This window comes from Notamacropus eugenii, chromosome 1, assembly GCF_028372415.1.
Source record: "Notamacropus eugenii isolate mMacEug1 chromosome 1, mMacEug1.pri_v2, whole genome shotgun sequence".
NCBI lineage: Eukaryota > Metazoa > Chordata > Mammalia > Diprotodontia > Macropodidae > Notamacropus > Notamacropus eugenii.
In genome coordinates, this window is record NC_092872.1 from 164244054 (window position 1) to 164263408 (window position 19355).

The window sequence follows — 19355 nt, forward strand, 5'->3', positions numbered from 1 at the left end:
GACTTCACAGGGATATGATGAGTTAACATATATAAAGCACTTTGCAAACCTTTAAGTCATATGTAAATCTAGTTTTAGGAGATGACTCCTTTGAAAGGGGTAATATTCATTTGGATAAGTTCTGGTTTTTATAATAAAAGAAAATTCCCATTGCTTTTGAATTTATAACTTCAGTTGTTTAGGCTCTGTTGGCTTTACAAAGAAACAGAGTGGTGTAGTACATGGCATGCTGAACCTGGAGGGAGGAAAACATGGGATCAAACCCTTACCACTGACATTTACAAAAAGTATGAATCCCTGGGCAAGTCACTTAACTTCTTCGAAATTTAGTTTCTTCACCTCAAAAATGAGAATAATGCCTGCAGCACTTACCCCGATAGGATTTTTGTAAGGCTCAATATATGTGTGTGTGTGTGTGTGTGTGTGTGTACACATACATATACTTAAACTGCTTTGGAACCCTCAAAACATTATATAGGGTGTCCCAAAAGTCTTAGTTTAGTTTTAAGTTTTAATGTAGCTTAAAACTATAAACTTTAAGATAGTCTAAACCTTCACTAAGGCCTTTAAGACAACTTATATAATGAATCAGTTATTATTATAGCCCTCTATACAGAGTCAGATATTATTATAACCATAATTCATTCTATCAAAGTTCCTGTAAGGACAAGCCACCATATCTTTTCTACCCTCTGTGCCTATCACAGCATTCTGCACAGAATGGACGCCACAAATACATTCTTTGTCCACTGCTGTTAGGGCTGCTCAGTTTGCTCATTGGATGGAAGAGGTCAGAGGGTTTTCCAGTTTGGGGGAAAGATACCACTAGATACAGTTACTTAAAATAGAGCTGGCTTCCTCAACAGAAAAGACTGTTTTTTCTATTCATTCTTTCAAAACCAAACCTCCCTTCTCCTCAGGTTTGGACTCCTCAGTTTCTTGATTTCTATAGGGCATTTCCTTTTCATTTAAAAACTTTTCCTTTCTCCCAGCAGGGGCAGTAGAACAATACGCCATGACCAAAACTGGGCTTACACTTTCCTAACGGATGCCCTAAAATGAATCTGGCAAAGTCAAAAGTGAAGTTGTTCAAAATTCCTCCAGGCCTCCAACTCTGCCACGTGGCCAGAGAAGCACAGGCAGCCTCTCCAACTCCAAAACTTAGAAAAACTGCCCAGTGGAGATTTCGTCCTGTGTCACTATTATTTCTAACAAAAGCACATGTTTTATCTTAGCTTCATTACTCTCTCTTCCCTCTATGGTGACTTCCCTTTCAATAATCTGAGTTTATCCCACTCACCGACCAGACCTTTGAGGCATTCAAATAATTCTAATGGAGAGTTGCTTTCCAACATTTGGAATAATATGTATTTCTGGATGGGGAGTTTTTCAAAAGGCAATATTGTTCCATTTCATGTTCTTTGAAGCTGCCCTACTTTTCTCCATCAGGATTTCACAAACAGCTGGTGTTTCTGGCTGAAACAGGAATTAATCTCTCATAATAGATACTCAGATTTTCCAGAGCTATGAGTATGAATCATAGAATTGCAGAATATTAGAGAAGGAAGGGCCCTGGGATATCTGCTAGGCCAACGGTCTCATTTTTGTCAATCAACCAATCCACATGTATGCGTTCTGTGGTAGATGCTGAGAATACAAATATAAAAGACAATTCCTTCCCTTAAGGAGCTTGCTTAGACCTAGAAAACTGAGGTGACTTACCAGGAAAACCTTTTGAGATGACCAGTTTTCCTTCAGCAGAGCCATAACTAGGGGTTTTGGTTTCCAGAAAAAAACATTCAGTTTAGGGGTAGGGAGGGGAAGATAGAAGGCAGAAGGGAAAACAATGCAGACAAAAGTTGATTCCAGTAAGGTAGAGCTGTGTTGTGCATGGAAAAAGAGGCAGTTCATCCTCCAGAGAGTCTAGTTCTAGCTGCCACAGGATAGCCAATGATCCCCAACCTCCTATATCTGGGAAGGATCAGGAATGAACGAAAGTCAATAAAGAAGAGAGGAAACTTTGGGAGTGGAACGAAATAACATGGGCCAGGTAGAAGTCCATGAGAACTGTCAAGGGAAAGAAGGATCAGTCCCCCAGGGCAAAACCCCAGGACCCCTCCCTTAGTCACAGTTTCACCCAAACTCCTGTTTGTCAGATCTCAAGCCACTATACCTTTTGTATGAAGCTTGAAAATACAGTAATGATATTGAACCTTCAAACTACACAGAAAAGCAGTCTTATTAGTCAGTCCCTCACATATCTTTGTTTTATGAGAAAGAGTGGAATTAAGCGATATTAACAATGGTAGAAATGTGTTATACCTTATAGATGTATATTCTGAAACATCATCAAATTTGATTCATTTCATTCTTAGTGGAAATAATATCTATTTTTGAGTGTGATGGAAAGACTAGATGAAACACACTGCTTATATTTCCTGACTCTGTATGTTAATACCTGGCCTACCAGCCTAGCCTATGGAATCCAACCTTTCTAGCAACAATCTGTCACTTTGAGGTACTATCCTATTGTGAAAAGAGAACCGGGCAATGAGGTCTGAGTTTTAATTCCAGTTCTACTATTTACCAGCTGTGTAAACATGGCAAGATTGCATAATTCCTATAAGCTTAGATTTTTCATCTATAAAATACCAGGCCTCCCTCACAGATTTTTATGACAATCAGAACATGAAAGTATGTTGTAAAACATAAGGCATCATACAATAAAGTACTAATATATAAATACTAAGGCATCATACATGATTAACATGTACTAAAAAACAATCATTAGCTTTGCAAATCTAAAGAGCCCTGGATAAGGAGTCAGGAATGATCTGGCTTTGAATACAGGCTCTGGCAATTATTTGCTGTGGGATCTTGTGAAAGTCACTTAATTTTTTCTGAGTTTCAGTTTCTTCTGCAAAATGGGAATAAAACTTGCACTAGCCTACCTCAGAATGTTTGTAAGAATAGAGTTTTATAAGTCTTGAAGGACTATATAAATGTGAGCAGTTATAGAGCCTCTCCCAAGGGGTTTGTCCTAGATGACATCTAACACACCTTCCAGCTCTGACTAGAATTGTAGTGGCTCAAAAGAAACATGAAAACAACCAACCACCTGACAAGGAGAAGCTGAGAGAGTTTAGTGGTTTGCAGATTTGTTGGTCTTACTTTAAAGATCTTTAAGAAATTTTTACAATGAACTAAAAAATATAGAGTTAATACAAATCTACAACTAAAAAATAACATTTTGCATTTTTGGTAAAACTTTTATCCTCAAGTTTTATATACTGACAATCCTAATTATGAAAGACCCTAAACTAGTCATTGTGGCTAATAACACATTATCCCAGGTAATCCTATAAATATGCTTCTAATTAGAGTGCTTAAGATCCATATCTTAACACTTTGCTACTTAATCTACTTTTGTACATACAACAAAATGTTGGAAATTATCTTGATAATTCAAGTCTATGTCTACGTCAATTATTTGGCTATTTGTGACAGAATTTTTCTGGAGATTAAAAATAATCTTGATAATTCCTTCAGTTAAAATGTATGGATTCATAGAATTTTTGAACTGGATTTCTCATAAGCCTACCACCCTGCTCAGATTACAGATGAGGAAACTGAGGCCAAGAGAGATTAAATGGCTTGCTCATGGCCACACTGCTCCTGTTTCTTCTAGATGCAATTTATATTTCTAATTCTCCTGACCCAAGAAAAGTATTCTTGAATTTCATTGTGTGATTCATTTGTAAATATCAACTTTTATGGAATGGTATTAAAGAGAAGGAAGACATGGAAGAATATGAAGATAAAAATTGGGAATTTTCTCAAACTATTTCTGACTAGGCAATACAAGCATAGGAAAACAAAACTAAAAAAATGCTAGATAGTAGAAAAAATCAGGTAAAAACTACAAGATCTGTCCTTAAGGAAAGCTGGAATTTTTATCCTAAATGTTCAGATTAACTGTCTACATCACTGGTAGCTAATAAACTTTTCTATTTTTCATTTTATTCACCTGTGTACTCACAGTCTCTGTTTTAGACATAAAACCCCATGATTTTCCTAGACCAGATTTCCTTCACATATAGCTCCCATTGGTTCAGAAATACTATCAAAGAAGATCCCAATGGAGTAGTGTTGGTGAATCAGGATTATAAATTTTGAATCTAAAATTCAGAGATGCAATCTCCCTGCCCCCATGTAGTCCAACCCTTTCTCATTTTAAAGATTAGGCTTTAGAAAGATTGTTAACTTGACCAAGGTCATACTAACAAGCTGGAATTTGAAACTTTAATTCTAACTTCAGTACTATTTCCATTGTATAATGGCATCATTGTGGCTCCAAGCAATACCAGTACACAGATGAAACTTCCAATTGATATTTATAGAATTCTACCCCACACTTCAGACCAGCATTTCCAGCTTCTTTCCTTCTGACATACCACCAGAATCTCAATTGCACATACCTCAAATGAGGTTTATCTTCCTCAAAAAACCCATTCCTCATCCTGATTCTACCCTTTCTACCAATGACACTCTCATTCATCTGGTCTCTAGTAAAAAAAGGTGTTACCTTTTATTCTTCTCTCTTCCTTATTTCTTATGCCTAGTCAGTTGCCAAGTCCTGTTGATTTTACATTTACACAGTTTCTCGTATACATCTACTCCCTTCTATTTCCACTTCCACCCTTGTACTTTGTCACAGATCTGAGCCTTGTTTCAGGTCCCACGTCACCACTCTTAAACATGACTAAAAGAACTGCTCATGTGTTTTTATCTTATCATAACCACTGTGGTCAGTCTTTAAACTGCCAGTGCTAGTAGATTGCTTTTCAATAAAATCTCCTACCCAGAAATGTAATTCCTGACATATAACCCTCAGATGACATGTGACCTGTGAATCCGGAAGGTTATTTTGGCAGCCACATGAAAGACGGATTAGAGAGAAAAGAAATCAGAAGCACAGAAACCAATTAGGAGACTTTGCCTTAGGTAGTCTTTCCTTATACCTATATACTTCTGTGAATTGACCTATGCTAATACAGGGGAGATATGCCTACCATGGGTCCATGTGTTTCTTGACACAAATATATTGTGAGAATAAAAATACTTTTTCTACAGGTACTGTAACTATATGACCTTGTTAGCTCCTTTCCAGCTCTATGAGCTATGAAATGTGCCTATCATTTCTGTCTATTGCCTCATTAAAATATGAATAATAACCAGTGGGAGGGAGGGGGAAACTTGCCTAATTTGTACGTAGACTTTTATTTTGGAATATCATGCTGTGTTGTTTCAGGAAGATCATAAGGGTATTAGAATAAAAGAGCCATCCAAAAACCATGTCTAAGGGAATGTTTCAAGAACAAGAGTAAGCAGAAAAAATATTTGAATATAGTTATTAAGATTCTTAAAAACACATCCATGAGAAGAATATTTTGAGCTTAGAGCACTTACCATAGTGTGGAATAATAGTCCAGGCCATTGCTGAAGCATAAATTCCTCCAATCATCCAGAACATGCAAAGCCAACTGAGGTGTTCTCCCCTCTTCTCACGAGATAAGAATTCAGAGAAATAGGCAAATACAATGGGGAGGGACCCCCCAATCCTGAGGGGGAGAAAAAACCAAAGAGGAAGAATCAAGGTGTGTATACAAAAGGGAAGGTAATAGGCATCATCTACTACTGTCCCCACCTTCTTCCATATCCAGACTGTGCTTCATGTTGAGAGATGACAGAACTGAAGAGCCCCTTGAATTGATAGTGCATTTTTGCTTATTGTTAATATAATTTTGCTTCTTAATGGGAACATCTTCCCCACCCACTAATGGGCCTGCCCACTAAGGGGAGTTTGATTAGGGGACATTTGTAGGAAGGTCCACACCTTTTGTTAATGAGGCACTGCTTCTCAAGGACTGTGATGCCCTCTGGCTCTGAAAAGTGTTTAAAGACTCTGAGGTGAGGTTTTACTTTGGGGCTTACTCTGGGTAACTGCTAAGGAGCCCTACCCCCCCAGCTTGAAAACCCAGATGTTGGTGATTTTCCATCTGGTAACTACATATGTATGGTCAGACAGTTGTCTGTCTGTTGATCTGTGATGTATGCATTGTTTATGTCAAGCAGCTGGAAGCACTATCTGTTGATCTGTATTTCTCTGTATTTTCTCTGAAGTTCAGGGTGCTGACTTTTTCCCCTGAACTTAGTGAAGGATATATATGCTTGATTAAAGTGATTGTTGACCCTCAAATTGCTTCCCTTTAGAAAAGCAGATCAAAGAACCTGTGATAGGAGGCCCTTCTGTATATGTCGGTGTCCTTGCTTTTATAGCCCTGAAATATACTTGTAAAATAAAATGGAGAAACTAGCTTTCATTAAGAAGTTGGCTGGTCATCCTGGTTAAACTAAGGCAAATCTAAGGAACTAAGGTGAATTGACTACTTAGTAAAGCTAGAACATACGATGAATAAAATTTCAAGCATGAAGCTCACAAATCTTATTTCATTACATTCAGAGCAAGATATTGTCTGTACGGTGGGTGGTGTCCTTCTGCCTGAGACAAACCAATGCGGAATTTAAGTTAAGGAGAGGGATGCAAAGGAGGCGTTGATTGCAAGAGACATGCCAAGGACTTTCTTCCTCCCAAGTTTGTCTCAGTCAGAAGGACAAACCAATGTGGAATTTAAGTACCCAGTTTACTCCTATATGTTAGGTATGATACTATGATCTCGATGCCAATTTTTCTTCTTTTTCTGCTTAGTAGATTTAAGAACAATATAGATAATAATGTACTGGAGTGTTTACTATTGTAAGCTGCTTCCAGCTATTTTTCTTTTTTTATTTCCAAATTTTTTTTGTATAACTATCACTACCAACCAAGCTACCTTCAGAGAAACCCTCCCTTATAGCAAATGCATAGAATCCACAAAACAAATCCACACAATGACCATGTATAAGAATACCTATCGCATTCAGCATCTCAAATCGCTTCCTTACCCATTAAGAGAGAGAGAGATATTTGTTTGATCTTCAGGTTCTTGAAGTCACTATTGTTTCCACTTCGATCAGACCTCAGCTTTCTTTCATATGTCAAAAATGCCCACTAGCTCATAAATTTGTTAGACTATACAGTCCAGGAGGACAGGCAGTCTCATGTCAGTCTTGGAATCAACAGTATCTAGCACAGCAACTTGCCTAATAAATGTGAATTTAATTGAAAGTGTCCACTTTGTGTTCATATTGCAGATATTTTATTTCAAAGCTTTATTCTAAAATATGAAGCTTTATTCCAAATATACCACCATTCCATCTCTGTTGCCTGCTAGAAATCCTAGAATACATTTTGACAAAGGATTTCTTACTTCATTGATCTAATTTGTAGAGAAGAGATAAAGGGCTACAATGTCAGAGCAGGCTATTCTCGCTGTATCCCATCTTCCCAATACCTAAGATCAACAGAGAGAGGACACTCATCTGGATAGATCACAGTAAGTCCCTGGGGAAGTTTGCACAAGAAGGCTACCAAAAGATCATAGACCTGGAACTGAAAGAGACCTCAGAAGACTTCTAGTCCAATCCCCTTGTTTTACAAATGAGGAAAGTGAGGATCTGAGAGGGTAAGAAAATTGTCCAAGGTCACACAGGTGGATTAGAAGTACAATCTGAACCCCGTTCTCTGATGCCACAGCCAATGTCCTTTCCACTTGGACCAGTAGTTTGACTCAGAGTGACGTGTCTTATGCTCTTAATGTACATACCCTATACCAGAGATAAGGCGGCAGAAGAGGAAGAAGCCATAGCCCTGCACGAAAGAGGAGAGGGATGCAAAGGAGGCGTTGATTGCAAGAGACATGCCAAGGACTTTCTTCCTCCCAAGTTTATCTGCCAAGCCACCCCAGATGAAGGCCCCGGCCATCATTCCAAGGTAGACTATCAGCCCTGTGAGAGGGGAGGGAGGAGAGAGGGTAACGGAAATAGTGACACAGAAAAAGAGAGAAATATTAGGAATATTCAAAGCGTTGTGCATACAAAATGGAACATATTTTTGGAATGGCCTTCCCTCCTGGAAACCACAGCATAGTTATCATATATGATCTAAGGAAAGAAAACATTTTGCAAACTAACAAGTTTGTTCTATGAATGTAAGGTCTTAGCAGAATTACATAAACAGAAAATGTGTAAGGATAAGTTACCATACATAACACTTACTATGCATAGTAAGCATTTATGAATATCTTGTGGCTAGTAGACATGCTCTAAATGTTTGCAATTTGGAATACCCTTGTTTATTTGGTTTTTAATGGCTCCTTTCCCAGTCAAAAAAAAACCCCCAGAGAACTTCCATCGTGTGGCTCTATCTTTAAATATATTCCCATTTTGTTGAGATGGTTATGGAGAGTTTCTTTAAGTCAACAAAGTATTTCAAAGTGATAGGTAGGCCAGCAAAGTACAGATGTCATTTTCCAGCTACGTGGCGAAAGGATATGAACAGTTTTCAAAAGAATTGCAAACTATCAACAACTAAAAAAAGGAATACTCTAAATTACTCATAAGAAAAATACAGAATAAAATCACTCCAAGGATTCTTGTCAAAGTTGCAAAGAGGATAAAAGATGAAACAGTCAATGTAGGATTATGAATTTATTCAACCATTCTATGTAACAATTTGGCATTAAGAAAAATCAATAGACTATATTCTTTGCCCCAGCCATTCTGCTGCCGACCATATATCCAGTTGAGATGAAAAACTCAATTTATACTAAAAGTTTCATCACAGCATTCTTATGGTAGAAAAAAAACAAAAACTAGAAACAAAGTAGGAATCCATCAGTTGGAAAATGGGTGAACACATTGTGGCATAGAAGTGTAATGGAGTGCTATTTCATCCTTTAAAAAATGATAAATATGATGTGGAACTCATGCAGAACAAAGTAAGCGGAACCAGATCAATAAATAAGACAATATATATGAAAATATAAATGAAACTAATAATGTAAGACAGTTGAACTTTGGTACATTGTGAGGAGCAACCTTCTTCCTGGAAAAGTGACTATGAAACAAGCCTTTCTCTCAGTGCATGTGTACAGAGCTATGAATATAGAATATGCAGTCAGACAGTGTCTATGTCTGTTCGTTTTGCTAAAATGTTTTTATTTCTTAGATTTCTGGGAGCCAGGAAAGGCAAAAATAGAACATATAAAAAAAGCATGTACAAGGTTACGTCCAATGACTGAATCCTTTAGATGACATGGAAAAGTAGCAAAAAGTCTAAACATGTAAAACAATTACTTGCCTTGTAATCAAGCTGATTTCTTAAAATCACCTTGTAAAGTTATTTTCTGAACACTTGTAATACAATTATATTGTGTTAAGACAACTACTAGATGGCTGAGCTTCCTACAATCATAGGTGACCCTTACACAACTGAAGTAGAAAAAGTATTCCATCAATCAATATTTCCATCTGATAACTGGCACTTTTTAAGTAGTTTAAGGTTTGAAAATCTCCCCATTTTTTGAGGGTAAGAACCTGAGGCTCAGAGAGGTCAAAGGACTTGCCTATGTTCATCTAACTAGTAAGTATGAATTCAAATCAGTTCATCATGCATCAAGTACGTACTTTGGTCTGGTACTATTCCTAGACCCTAAGAATACAAAGGCAAAATGGAAAACAATCCTTATATTCACAGAGTTTATATTCTGCTAGGAGGAAAAACAAATGTACAACTGAGTATAATCAGGTTTTTGTGTTTTGTTTGCTGCTGCATATGATATGGGGAAGGAGATATGACTCCAGACTGGCAGAGAAGATGCTGAGTTTGATATGAGACTGAGTACCAACATCAGGGAGCACTTAGTGTCGGGGTTTTTCTTTTTTTAGAAGAGAGACATGTGCCAAGTACTCTTCAGGAGAGACACAAGGAAAGATTCTGAAAGCTATAGACATGTTGGGGAAGTCACCTCCTCAATATGTCCATGACTTCTAGTTTCTCTCCCCACAGATGAGAGAGAGAGAGAGACAGAGAGACAGAGAACGCAAACCTTTCCTTTGGGTGAGATCAGGCCCTCCCTTTTAGTTTAAGCTGAGATTTCAACTCACTCCCATCTAAAGAGCTCATTCACTATAGCATATTTTCTGCTATGTTCTAACCTAAATAACTCCTCCAATTTTGGTTTGCTTAGATAAATGAATTTATTTACTTATATGCAGTTTCTAATGGTCTTTTTTTTTTTTTGATAGGAAAGAATCAAGTTGGTGGGTTAAGCTTGCGGCTACCCTCCTCCTTTAAAAGTGCCCAGGAAAGCAACTTTTGCTCCGAATCTATTGTACCCTTATACTAGCAATATTTGTGAATCAGATAGATATTAATCCAATACCTTTCTTATCTATAGGCAAGGAAAGGACTGATTATTCAACCATGATCTTTTTCCTACCCTCTTGAAGGCAGAAATCAAAGCCTTGCTTTGATTAGGGTTAGGGTAAATTCCAAATCCTTACCACCAGCTAGATTCAAGACTATACATTTAGACAACCCATGCAAACCTATCGAACATAAGATATACATATTCTACATAAGTAAATGCAAAACTACAAAAAAGAAAATACAAAGTAATTTGAGGGGTATGCTGGGACTTGGGGGGGGGGGACTAATAATGGGAAGAATCATAAGAAGTCTCCTGCAGGAGACTGAACTTGAGCTAAGTCTAGAGATTCTAAGAGATAGGGATTAGGAGGAAGAGGATTCCAGGCATGGGGGACAGCCTTGCAAAGTCACAGAAGCAGGGGCTAGAAGGATGTAGTTAGGGAATAGATCGAGGTGGGAGGCTCTCCTGACTTCAGGTCCCTGTCTTTTTCCATACACCATCCAGGTAAGTAGACATCATTATGCATGGCTGTAAACAAGTCTGAGGCACCTAAGTTTCTACTCCTGAATTCCAATGAGCTGTCAGAAGGGGCTCTAGTTGGAGCACAATTTAAAGCTGTAGCAGGCACCTAGATTTCTTGAGTTGTCCCAAATTCACATCCCACCATCCTAGAACTAACATCACACTAACCCTTATCAAGAATCCTAGTATCCTTCGATGTACTGTGTTTTGGATACATCCACCAGCCTGTTTAGGATCATCTTTGAGAGGAAAAAAATATGGTAACCCATTCACCTGACTTTCTTCATATACCTATCCCATTCTTTCACTGATTCTCTGGAGGTGGATGGATTGAAGTGTTATTTTCTACACCTAGGTAATGCTTAATTTTTTACTAGGTTTGTGTGACTCTTGAAAGAATTAGGGGTTAAATTCACAAAATAATAATATGCACTTAATAAAGTTATCCTACATGCCGTGTGGATAGTGACAATGTTTTTTAATCCTTTGAGAAGTAAAAACTGGCATTTCTGATATTTCCTGAATTTCGTTACACTTTAGTCAGTTAATTAGGTGAAATTTAAACCACTGCAGCTCCTTGCCCATTTATCTTTTGTTTTGGTTCGGTTTATTTGTAGTTCCACATGTCCTTTCCAGTTTGGAGCAGCTCTAAAAAAAACATGCTGCCTGATTTTCCTCTTCCCAGTTCTGTAAGATGTGACGAGGTAGCCTCAGGAGATGCATGGAAGGAGAAAAAAATTCTTCCAGAGCATTCCAGCTTCTCCTCTCCGACCAGGGAAACAATGAAATGCTAAACCTGAGTTCCACTTCTACTATGCCTGCACACATCCATGAAATACACAAGGCCACTGTCCCACCACCAGAGTAATATCAGGGAACTATACCCAGGGGACACACAGAGGATGTATTTGACCTGACCTAAGCTGAGCTGAATCGAACTGAATTAAACTACTCTGGGGATATGATCTTTTCCCTCTCCTTGTGGAAACTTTTAGAGACAAAAACAAAGCCCAAGGTTTCCCATTTCATTAAGCCATGATGTTATAGGGAAAAGGACTAGTCTCCACATGATTCAAGGAAGATTCATCATGGTATAGGTTAAAAGGAAATGGAGTAGAAAATAATGCATGCCAAGATGAAAACATACCAATACCAATAATAGTTAGCATTTATATAGAATTTTAAGGTTTATGAAGCACTTGTATGTTATCTCATTTGACCCTTCCAACAGCCCTGTAATGAAGGCACTATTACCATCCCCATTTGACCGATGAGAAAGCCTGAGGATGAGAGAAGTTGGCACTTTTCTAGGGTCATTTGTCTAGGCAATAAGTATCTGGAAATAGAATCTGAACTCAGGTCTTCCTGAGTCCACGTGCAACATTTATTTGCTATGCCTCTTTCAAAGAATTCCTCTTGCTTTCAAATAGAGCATAGATTTAGAGCTGGAAGAGAGACACCCTTGAGGTAACTGACTCCATTTGGTCATGAGGAAACTGAGGCCTAGAGAAGTAATTTTCCCAAGGTTCCAAAGGCAGTTGTGGAAGAGTCAGAATTTGAACCCAGCACCATTGGTTTTGACTCCAAATCCAGCACCACCTTCCACTGTTTCATGCTGTAACTCTATCCACGTTCATAGGCAGCAGGCATAGTGCGGTTGATAGTGTTAGCCTTAGTGTCACAAAGTCCTAGGTTCAAATTCTGCTTCTAATTCTAGTTTTATGGCCATGAGCAAGTAGTTTAATCTCTCTGAGGCTTCCTTGTGTATAAAATGCAGGATAATAACACTTATAACACCTGCCTCACTGTTGTTAAAAGGCTCGAGATACTGTATGTGGTGTGCTCACTAAACCTTAAAGCACCATATAGATGTTAGCTGTTATGGTGTGAATATCATTAGTTAAGTCAGAATTCAGTCATTCATTCAGATTTTTTTTCCCAATGTGGCCTTAAGTGACTAGTTTAAATGAATCTTAAACTGAATTGGCCAGATGTTTTGGCATCAAATTGACACAGCCAAACTCTCCACCCCCTCCTTTCAATCCCCCGTCAAAAAAAAAAAATCACATCATGAATGAATCAAAATCAGACAAACCCCAATCAGAGCAATAAGGAATTAAAAGCTCAGTTCAGGGGTGGGAGCCTGTGGTCTCAAAGTCACATGTAGTCTTGTAGATTCTCAAGTATGGCCCTTTAACTGAGTCCAAGTTTTACAAAACAAATTCTTTTACTAAGAGGATTTGTTCTGTGAAGTTTGGATTCAGTCAAAGGGCTGCACTTGAGGACCTAGAGAGCCAAATGTGGCCTCAAGGCTGCCAGGTTCCCTACCACGGATCTGAGTAAAACCATTTCTTTCATATTATTTTAGAGCAGAATTCCTTTTCAAATATGGCTGCTCCACCCAGCAATTTATTTATCCTGTCCCTTTCTCCTTACTGTCTGAGGCCATAGCTCATCAGTGCAGTGATAGACAAGACTAAGCAGTTGGGACAGGGTGGGTTATGTGCTCTATTTGTAATTTGGTATTAGGGAAATACTTTGGAAACGTGACAACAGTTTACCTCAGGAGATATGAAGGAGCTCATTTGATCAGCTAAAGGGTCCGAACTACAGACTTATTATGGCTGGGAATCATGTCTCACTCCTCTCTATACCCTTTAAACCTTACCCATAGCAGGAGCTCATGGTGCCATTTGATCACATATAGGGTTGTATTTAATGGTGTATCGTCTATGTTGGTACAGAGGCAATGAAGATAGATAGGAAAATATTGAGTTGTAGGGATTTCACTGAAGGGAATATATTCTGATTAAACACAGAAACAGGAACACTAGAGTGCCTGAGTAGGCCACAGGAAGTGGAGAATTTGATCAAAACAAGCTATATTTACAAAGGGGAAAGAGCAGAGCAGCTAGATATCGACCAGCATAGAGACTGCTGAGCAAGTAGGTGACTTTGTCTTCTTGCTTCTGGGCTTTCAGATTAATTCTTTATTAGCAAATCTCCACTCAGGTTCAAAAATTAGATTAGTAGTAGCCATGTGTCTCTTCCATCCCATCCACCAATTGCTGATTCTTATAGGTGCTTAGATTTATCTGTGTATTTCCCAGTTACCACCCACTGGATTGACATATGGATTTGACATGTAGATTTCAGTTCTGATTTTCTAACTACTCAATAATTATACTGAAAGTAGTCCAGCAAACAGGCTGGGTTTTAGATGTTTACAGACTTTCTGCAAACGGATTGCCATGCCCACTGCAGTACTGAGCCAAGTAGAATCTCTAAGATGAGAATATCAGTCAGATCATAGATCAATATCTATAAAAGTGAGAAAGACATAGTGATTGGAGCTCACCACTTCAGGCCACAAACTCCCATCTAAATGTCTTCAGATATCCTGAAGGAATCAGTTAACAATGACATGCCTAACTTTCTGCAGCAGAGGGTATCAAGTGATAAGACACAAGCTAATATCTCAGAAATAGCACTGAACTAATAGGTGACTTGGGTTGTAGCTAATAACCAGTTGTATAATTCTGTGAAAAATATGGAACCTGTCTTGGCCTCATTTTCATTATCTATAAAATGAAATGAGGCACTAATCAGAGGAAACATGGTATAGCGGGAAGAAATATGGTCTTTGGAGTCACGTGATACAGATACTAATTATGGTTCTGCCACTAAGTAGGTGTGGGACCCTAGAAAAGATTTTTAATCTCCCTGAGCCTCCTGCTCATCTGTCGAACATAAGTGTTAGACTGGATGTTTTCTAATGTCCTCTCTACCTCTAAAATTATGTAGATGAGAAAGCTGGAAGGATAGCTGTTACCAAGTCCCACCAGTCTAAAATAATGGGGTAGTGTAATAGTTAATGGAGAGTAAGCCATCCTCAGCATCAGAAAGAAATTCTGTCAGTGATACAGGCTTCAGATGCGATGCTGGGAAGTGGCTTAACCTCTCAGTGTACCCAGTAATTGATCTGCATTAGTAGATGAAATTCATCACTAGGTGTTCCCTGCACTGAAAAAAACCCACAGATGTGTGTTTGGCAGGTAAGTCAAAAAATCCACAGGATTTTTGGAAGGGACCTTAGAGACCATCTAACTTAACTCCCTCCCTTTTCAGATGAGAAAACTGAAAGCCTGAGATGGTTTGTACAAGACTACATAGGTTAATTTTTTAAAAGAAAGAGGTAAAAAAAAAAAAAAGGTGGGATTTGAAGACCTCCTGCTTCCAAATTCAGGGGTCTATCCACTGTGTCACACCTCCTCTGATTTGGAAACCAAAGTTCTAGCAGACGTTTTCCATTATGCTCAACTCATCTACTGATGAGTTAAGAATTAGAGGATTATTTGCCTAAATTCATGAGTAGAGGGAGAGTAAGGAAAAGCAAATTAAAGGAAATCTCATTTTATGCTTCATCTCTACATTGGTTTCTAAATTCTAGATGCACTGCTTTCCCAAGGCACTATCTCCATGCACATTAGTACAAATGGAAGGTTACGATATTAAAACTTAATCAGGTTATTTGTATGGTTGCATAGCTTCCTATGTTGTCTCCACGTGAATGATATGTGTCTACGTATCACATCCTGTGTTCAATTGCAGTTTTCCAGTTGTGCAATATGATATCAGCGTCGCTGGTTGGAATTCTCTGTCCCTGTTTGGAAATGGATTTTCAAAGGCCTGGCCTTGCCTGAAACCCATGGCACCCAGATACATGTATAATCATCAAACTGGGTAGACTATGACTGAACTCACATTACTATTCTGTGGTTTAAAGAATGATTGGCCAAGGCTATTTGTTTTCTGATAAATAATCCAAGCTGGCAGGTGCTCAGCTCTTAAAAGCAAACAAATCAAATGATCCTGGTCTGCTAGAATGCTGCAGCCTTTCGTCTTCATGTGCCTGGACTTTCTCCTTCAATTTTAATGATTTTCCACACTTTTTTACAATAGTATGCTGATACCAAACTAGGGAAGACAGTTGCCTCTCCTCAGATATGCACAGACCTTTGATTTGCACAAATCTCCAAAGGATGCCTGTCCAGCTCTTATGGCTGATGAGTAAGAAATCAATTTAGAGTTCAGACTCATCAGTTTTATACAATAATCCAGAGGCAATTTATTAGCCAACTTCAGCTATCCAGAATACTGTGAAAAATCAGCAGGTAAGCAAAAAGAGAGCTCTGAATATGCAAAAGAGATGTCAAAAAAAAAACAAACATTGTGCTGAAGCACATTGTATTTTATTCATACATCAAAGCTCTGGTCCTTGCTGGCACTATTTAATGTCAATTTGCACTCATTTCTAACAACCTTAGTGATATGGTTCCCCAGACTACAAAAGATTAAAATTAGAAAATTAGGCACAGAAATTTGGGGAGGCTGCTAGAGGTAGGTGTTATAGTGATACCCAGTAGGGTGGCAACAAGGGAGGAAACAGAAAAACTACAAAGAAATTTTTTAAAAACTCAAATATCAAGCCATTTTAGGGCAGCAGCTCTTAGCTTTTTTGTGTAATGGACTCCATTTCTATGGATCCCTTCTCAGAATAACATTTGAAGGAAATGCTGAATTTCATTTAGAGGCAAATGAAAATAAAGATGTAATTTTTTCCATTAGAGTTCATGGACCTCCTGAACCTATTCCTATGTTTGGAAAGAGTCCATTAAGCACCCTTGGTCTAAGGAAATTTTTACAGAGGCAAACCATCTTACAGATTACAGGTGCTCCCTGAGGGCATCATTGGGAGGTGGTATGGTAGAGCAGATAGAGTTGTAGACTTGGAGTCCAAAAGAACTAGCTTTGAAATAGCTACCAGCTGTGTGACCCTGGGGAAGCTATATGATCAGTCTGAACCAAGATTTATAAAAATGTCCAATAGTGCAGGGTCAGTCAACATAGATCCTTACTTTGTTCAGTCATGTCCAACTCTTCATGATTCTATTTGGGATATTCTTGGCAAAGATACCTGAGTGGTTTGTCATTTCCTTCTCCAGCTTCAGTTTCTTTCCCTTGCCTTAACTTTAAACCTACTGCACTGTGAAGCTCAGACACTGGGGGTGCCTGCCCTAAAGGCTCTCTTCTGAACCCTCCTGGCTTAAGAGTGATTATCAATAGTAACTGTTGCTGTTTCCCTCCCAGCCTGATGTCTTTCTTTTCTTTGCCTTATTAAAGGGGCCCTGCTCTGACTACTTCTTAAACAGACCTATTCAATGAATGGGCATTACCTCACCCTAAGTGAGTACCTGCAAAGACCTTGGCCTAAAGGGGCCAAGGTCTCCCAGTGCATCCTGGGTCATCTCCAGTCATCCTGATGAATATCTGCTCACTGGATTCAGATGGCTCTGGAGGAGAAGTGAGGCTGGTGACCTGCACAGCCCTCCTTCACTCAAAAACAAAGTCAAGTGCAAGTCATGTCATCATTTCTCTGATGACATGGTCCTCTTCAGCAATGAACGACGAACACAACAACAACAACGTAGGAGGAGGCTGAGCAAACAAGATTAAGTGACTTGCCCAGGGTCACACAGCAAGTAAGTATCTGCCGCTGGATTTGACCTCAGGAAGATGAATCTTCCTGACTCCAGATCCCATGCTTAAGCTTAATCTGCTGAGCCATCTGCCCCATACCAGGACCATGCTGCATGCTGCCTCCTGCATTTTCTCATTTGGTCCTCACAACAGCTCTATGAAGCAGGTAGTAGAGGTATGATTATCCCCATTTTACAGAAAACCTGAAGGTTAAGTGACTTACAGGACACATAACTGGAATCTGTACTTCAGTCTTCCACTTTTAAGTTTTGACACATTTCTAAAGCTAGCCCTGATTTGAGTTTACTAAAGTCAAATCAGAAGGCAAGCTACAGACAGAATAAACATTGATAGGCTCTCCTAAGCCACTTAGTCTGTCTGTTACAATAAGAAAGTACATTAGATTTGACTTAGAAGACCTGAATTCAAATCCTGCCTCTTCTACTATTTGTGCCACTTTAGGCAAATCACTTAACCCTCTTGTTTCTTCATTTGTAATATGAAAGAGTTGGAGTAGATGACTCCTATAATCTCTTTCAGCTCAAAATCTATAGTCCTATAAGGATTTTTCTTACTTTACTATTTCAAGAATCTGTGAGTTCATCTATGAGGATTCTCTCTCCACTGATACACATAGTAAACCCTTTTGTACCTCTTAGAAAACCTACTCCATGAACAGTTGCAGCCAAAAAAAGAATTCTTCAATTGATTGATGGTTGATCCTCTTGTGATGAACCTACCAAAGCTACGTAAGCTGGTTATCAGACAGCAAACATGGAGTTCGCTGCCAGGAGTACAATGGAAACTTTGCCACCTTGGCAAGACCTGACAGAACTCTGCTGAACTTGGTGTCACTCCCAGGGTTGGATCTACATCACCGCAGACAGCAAAGTAGCACTCCAATGGGCAAACTCTTTATTTATACTCCTATAATCATTCTATTGGTTTAGCAGACTCTCCCTTTAATTGTCCTCATCTTTCTGCCAAGTTGCTTCTCAATGTATCATACCACCTCTATTTCTCCAATTTCTTGCAAGATCATTTCAGGTTTTCATTTATTTAGTTCAATATCTTTCTTGAGTTCTATTTAAGGAACTCAGGCATCCCTCTTTGAAGGTTAGAATGAGATGCCCTTTGTTCAATTTTCAAAGACCCTTCCCCCACTACACTTCACAGAATACCCAGAATCCCTCCACGTAGAAATCAAAGATTTTTAATTTTAGCAAATTACCCATCATATTAAGACATTTTCCCCATATGCCTCAGAGCTTGCCATCTAGGATTGTAGATATGATATATTTTCTGGCATTTCCATCATACAGGAAATATATTTTTGCCATTCCAATTTGCCCCTTATCTGCTTCATGTTACAGTTATTACTGAGGATTCTATTATGCTCTAATTATCCAAATTTATTGTCTTAATTTCTTCTGCTAAAAATGAATTTTTCCATCTCAAATGATTTTAGTATCTCAGCCATTTTAGAGTCAACCTTAATTTCATGCGTCTCTTCACTTGTACAGCCTCATTTTTCCTGCATCCTCCCTATTTCCACCCCCAACATGCAGTATTTTGAGAATGGCTCTTCATACTCTCCATCCTAAATCTCTTTTAACTTTGCATAATGTGGAATAGTGAACACACAGGCCTGGTTGCCAAAAATCCTGGGTTCTAATCCTGGATTTTGTCTTTAACTAGTAATATAATCTTGGTTATAAACTTTGCTAGAAGTTAGCATCATCATCCATTAAACGAGGAATTGGGATTTGATGGTCACTAATGTTCCCTGTGGCTCAAACAGTCTCTGTGTGTGTGTGTGTGTGTGTGTGTGTGTGTGTGTGTGTGTGTGTGTGTGTGTGTGTGTGTGTGTGTGTGTGTGTTATTTTTAGCACCCTAATTGCATCTGTGGTATATGTGTTT

General features: G+C 38.6%; 1 protein-coding gene across 5 annotated transcripts in view; it reads right to left on the reverse strand.

Moving 5' to 3' along the window:
• Nucleotides 1-19355, reverse strand: part of SV2B (synaptic vesicle glycoprotein 2B) — a 174610-nt gene that overhangs the window by 34043 nt on the left and 121212 nt on the right. For 3 of the 5 annotated variants that reach the window (XM_072617506.1, XM_072617517.1, XM_072617524.1), the window contains exons 3-4: nucleotides 7767-7947; nucleotides 5470-5621 (exon numbers count right to left, since the gene is read on the reverse strand). In XM_072617506.1, the coding sequence (XP_072473607.1) occupies nucleotides 5470-5621; nucleotides 7767-7947 (333 nt within the window). The other 2 variants (XM_072617535.1, XM_072617543.1) reach the window with 2 other exon arrangements.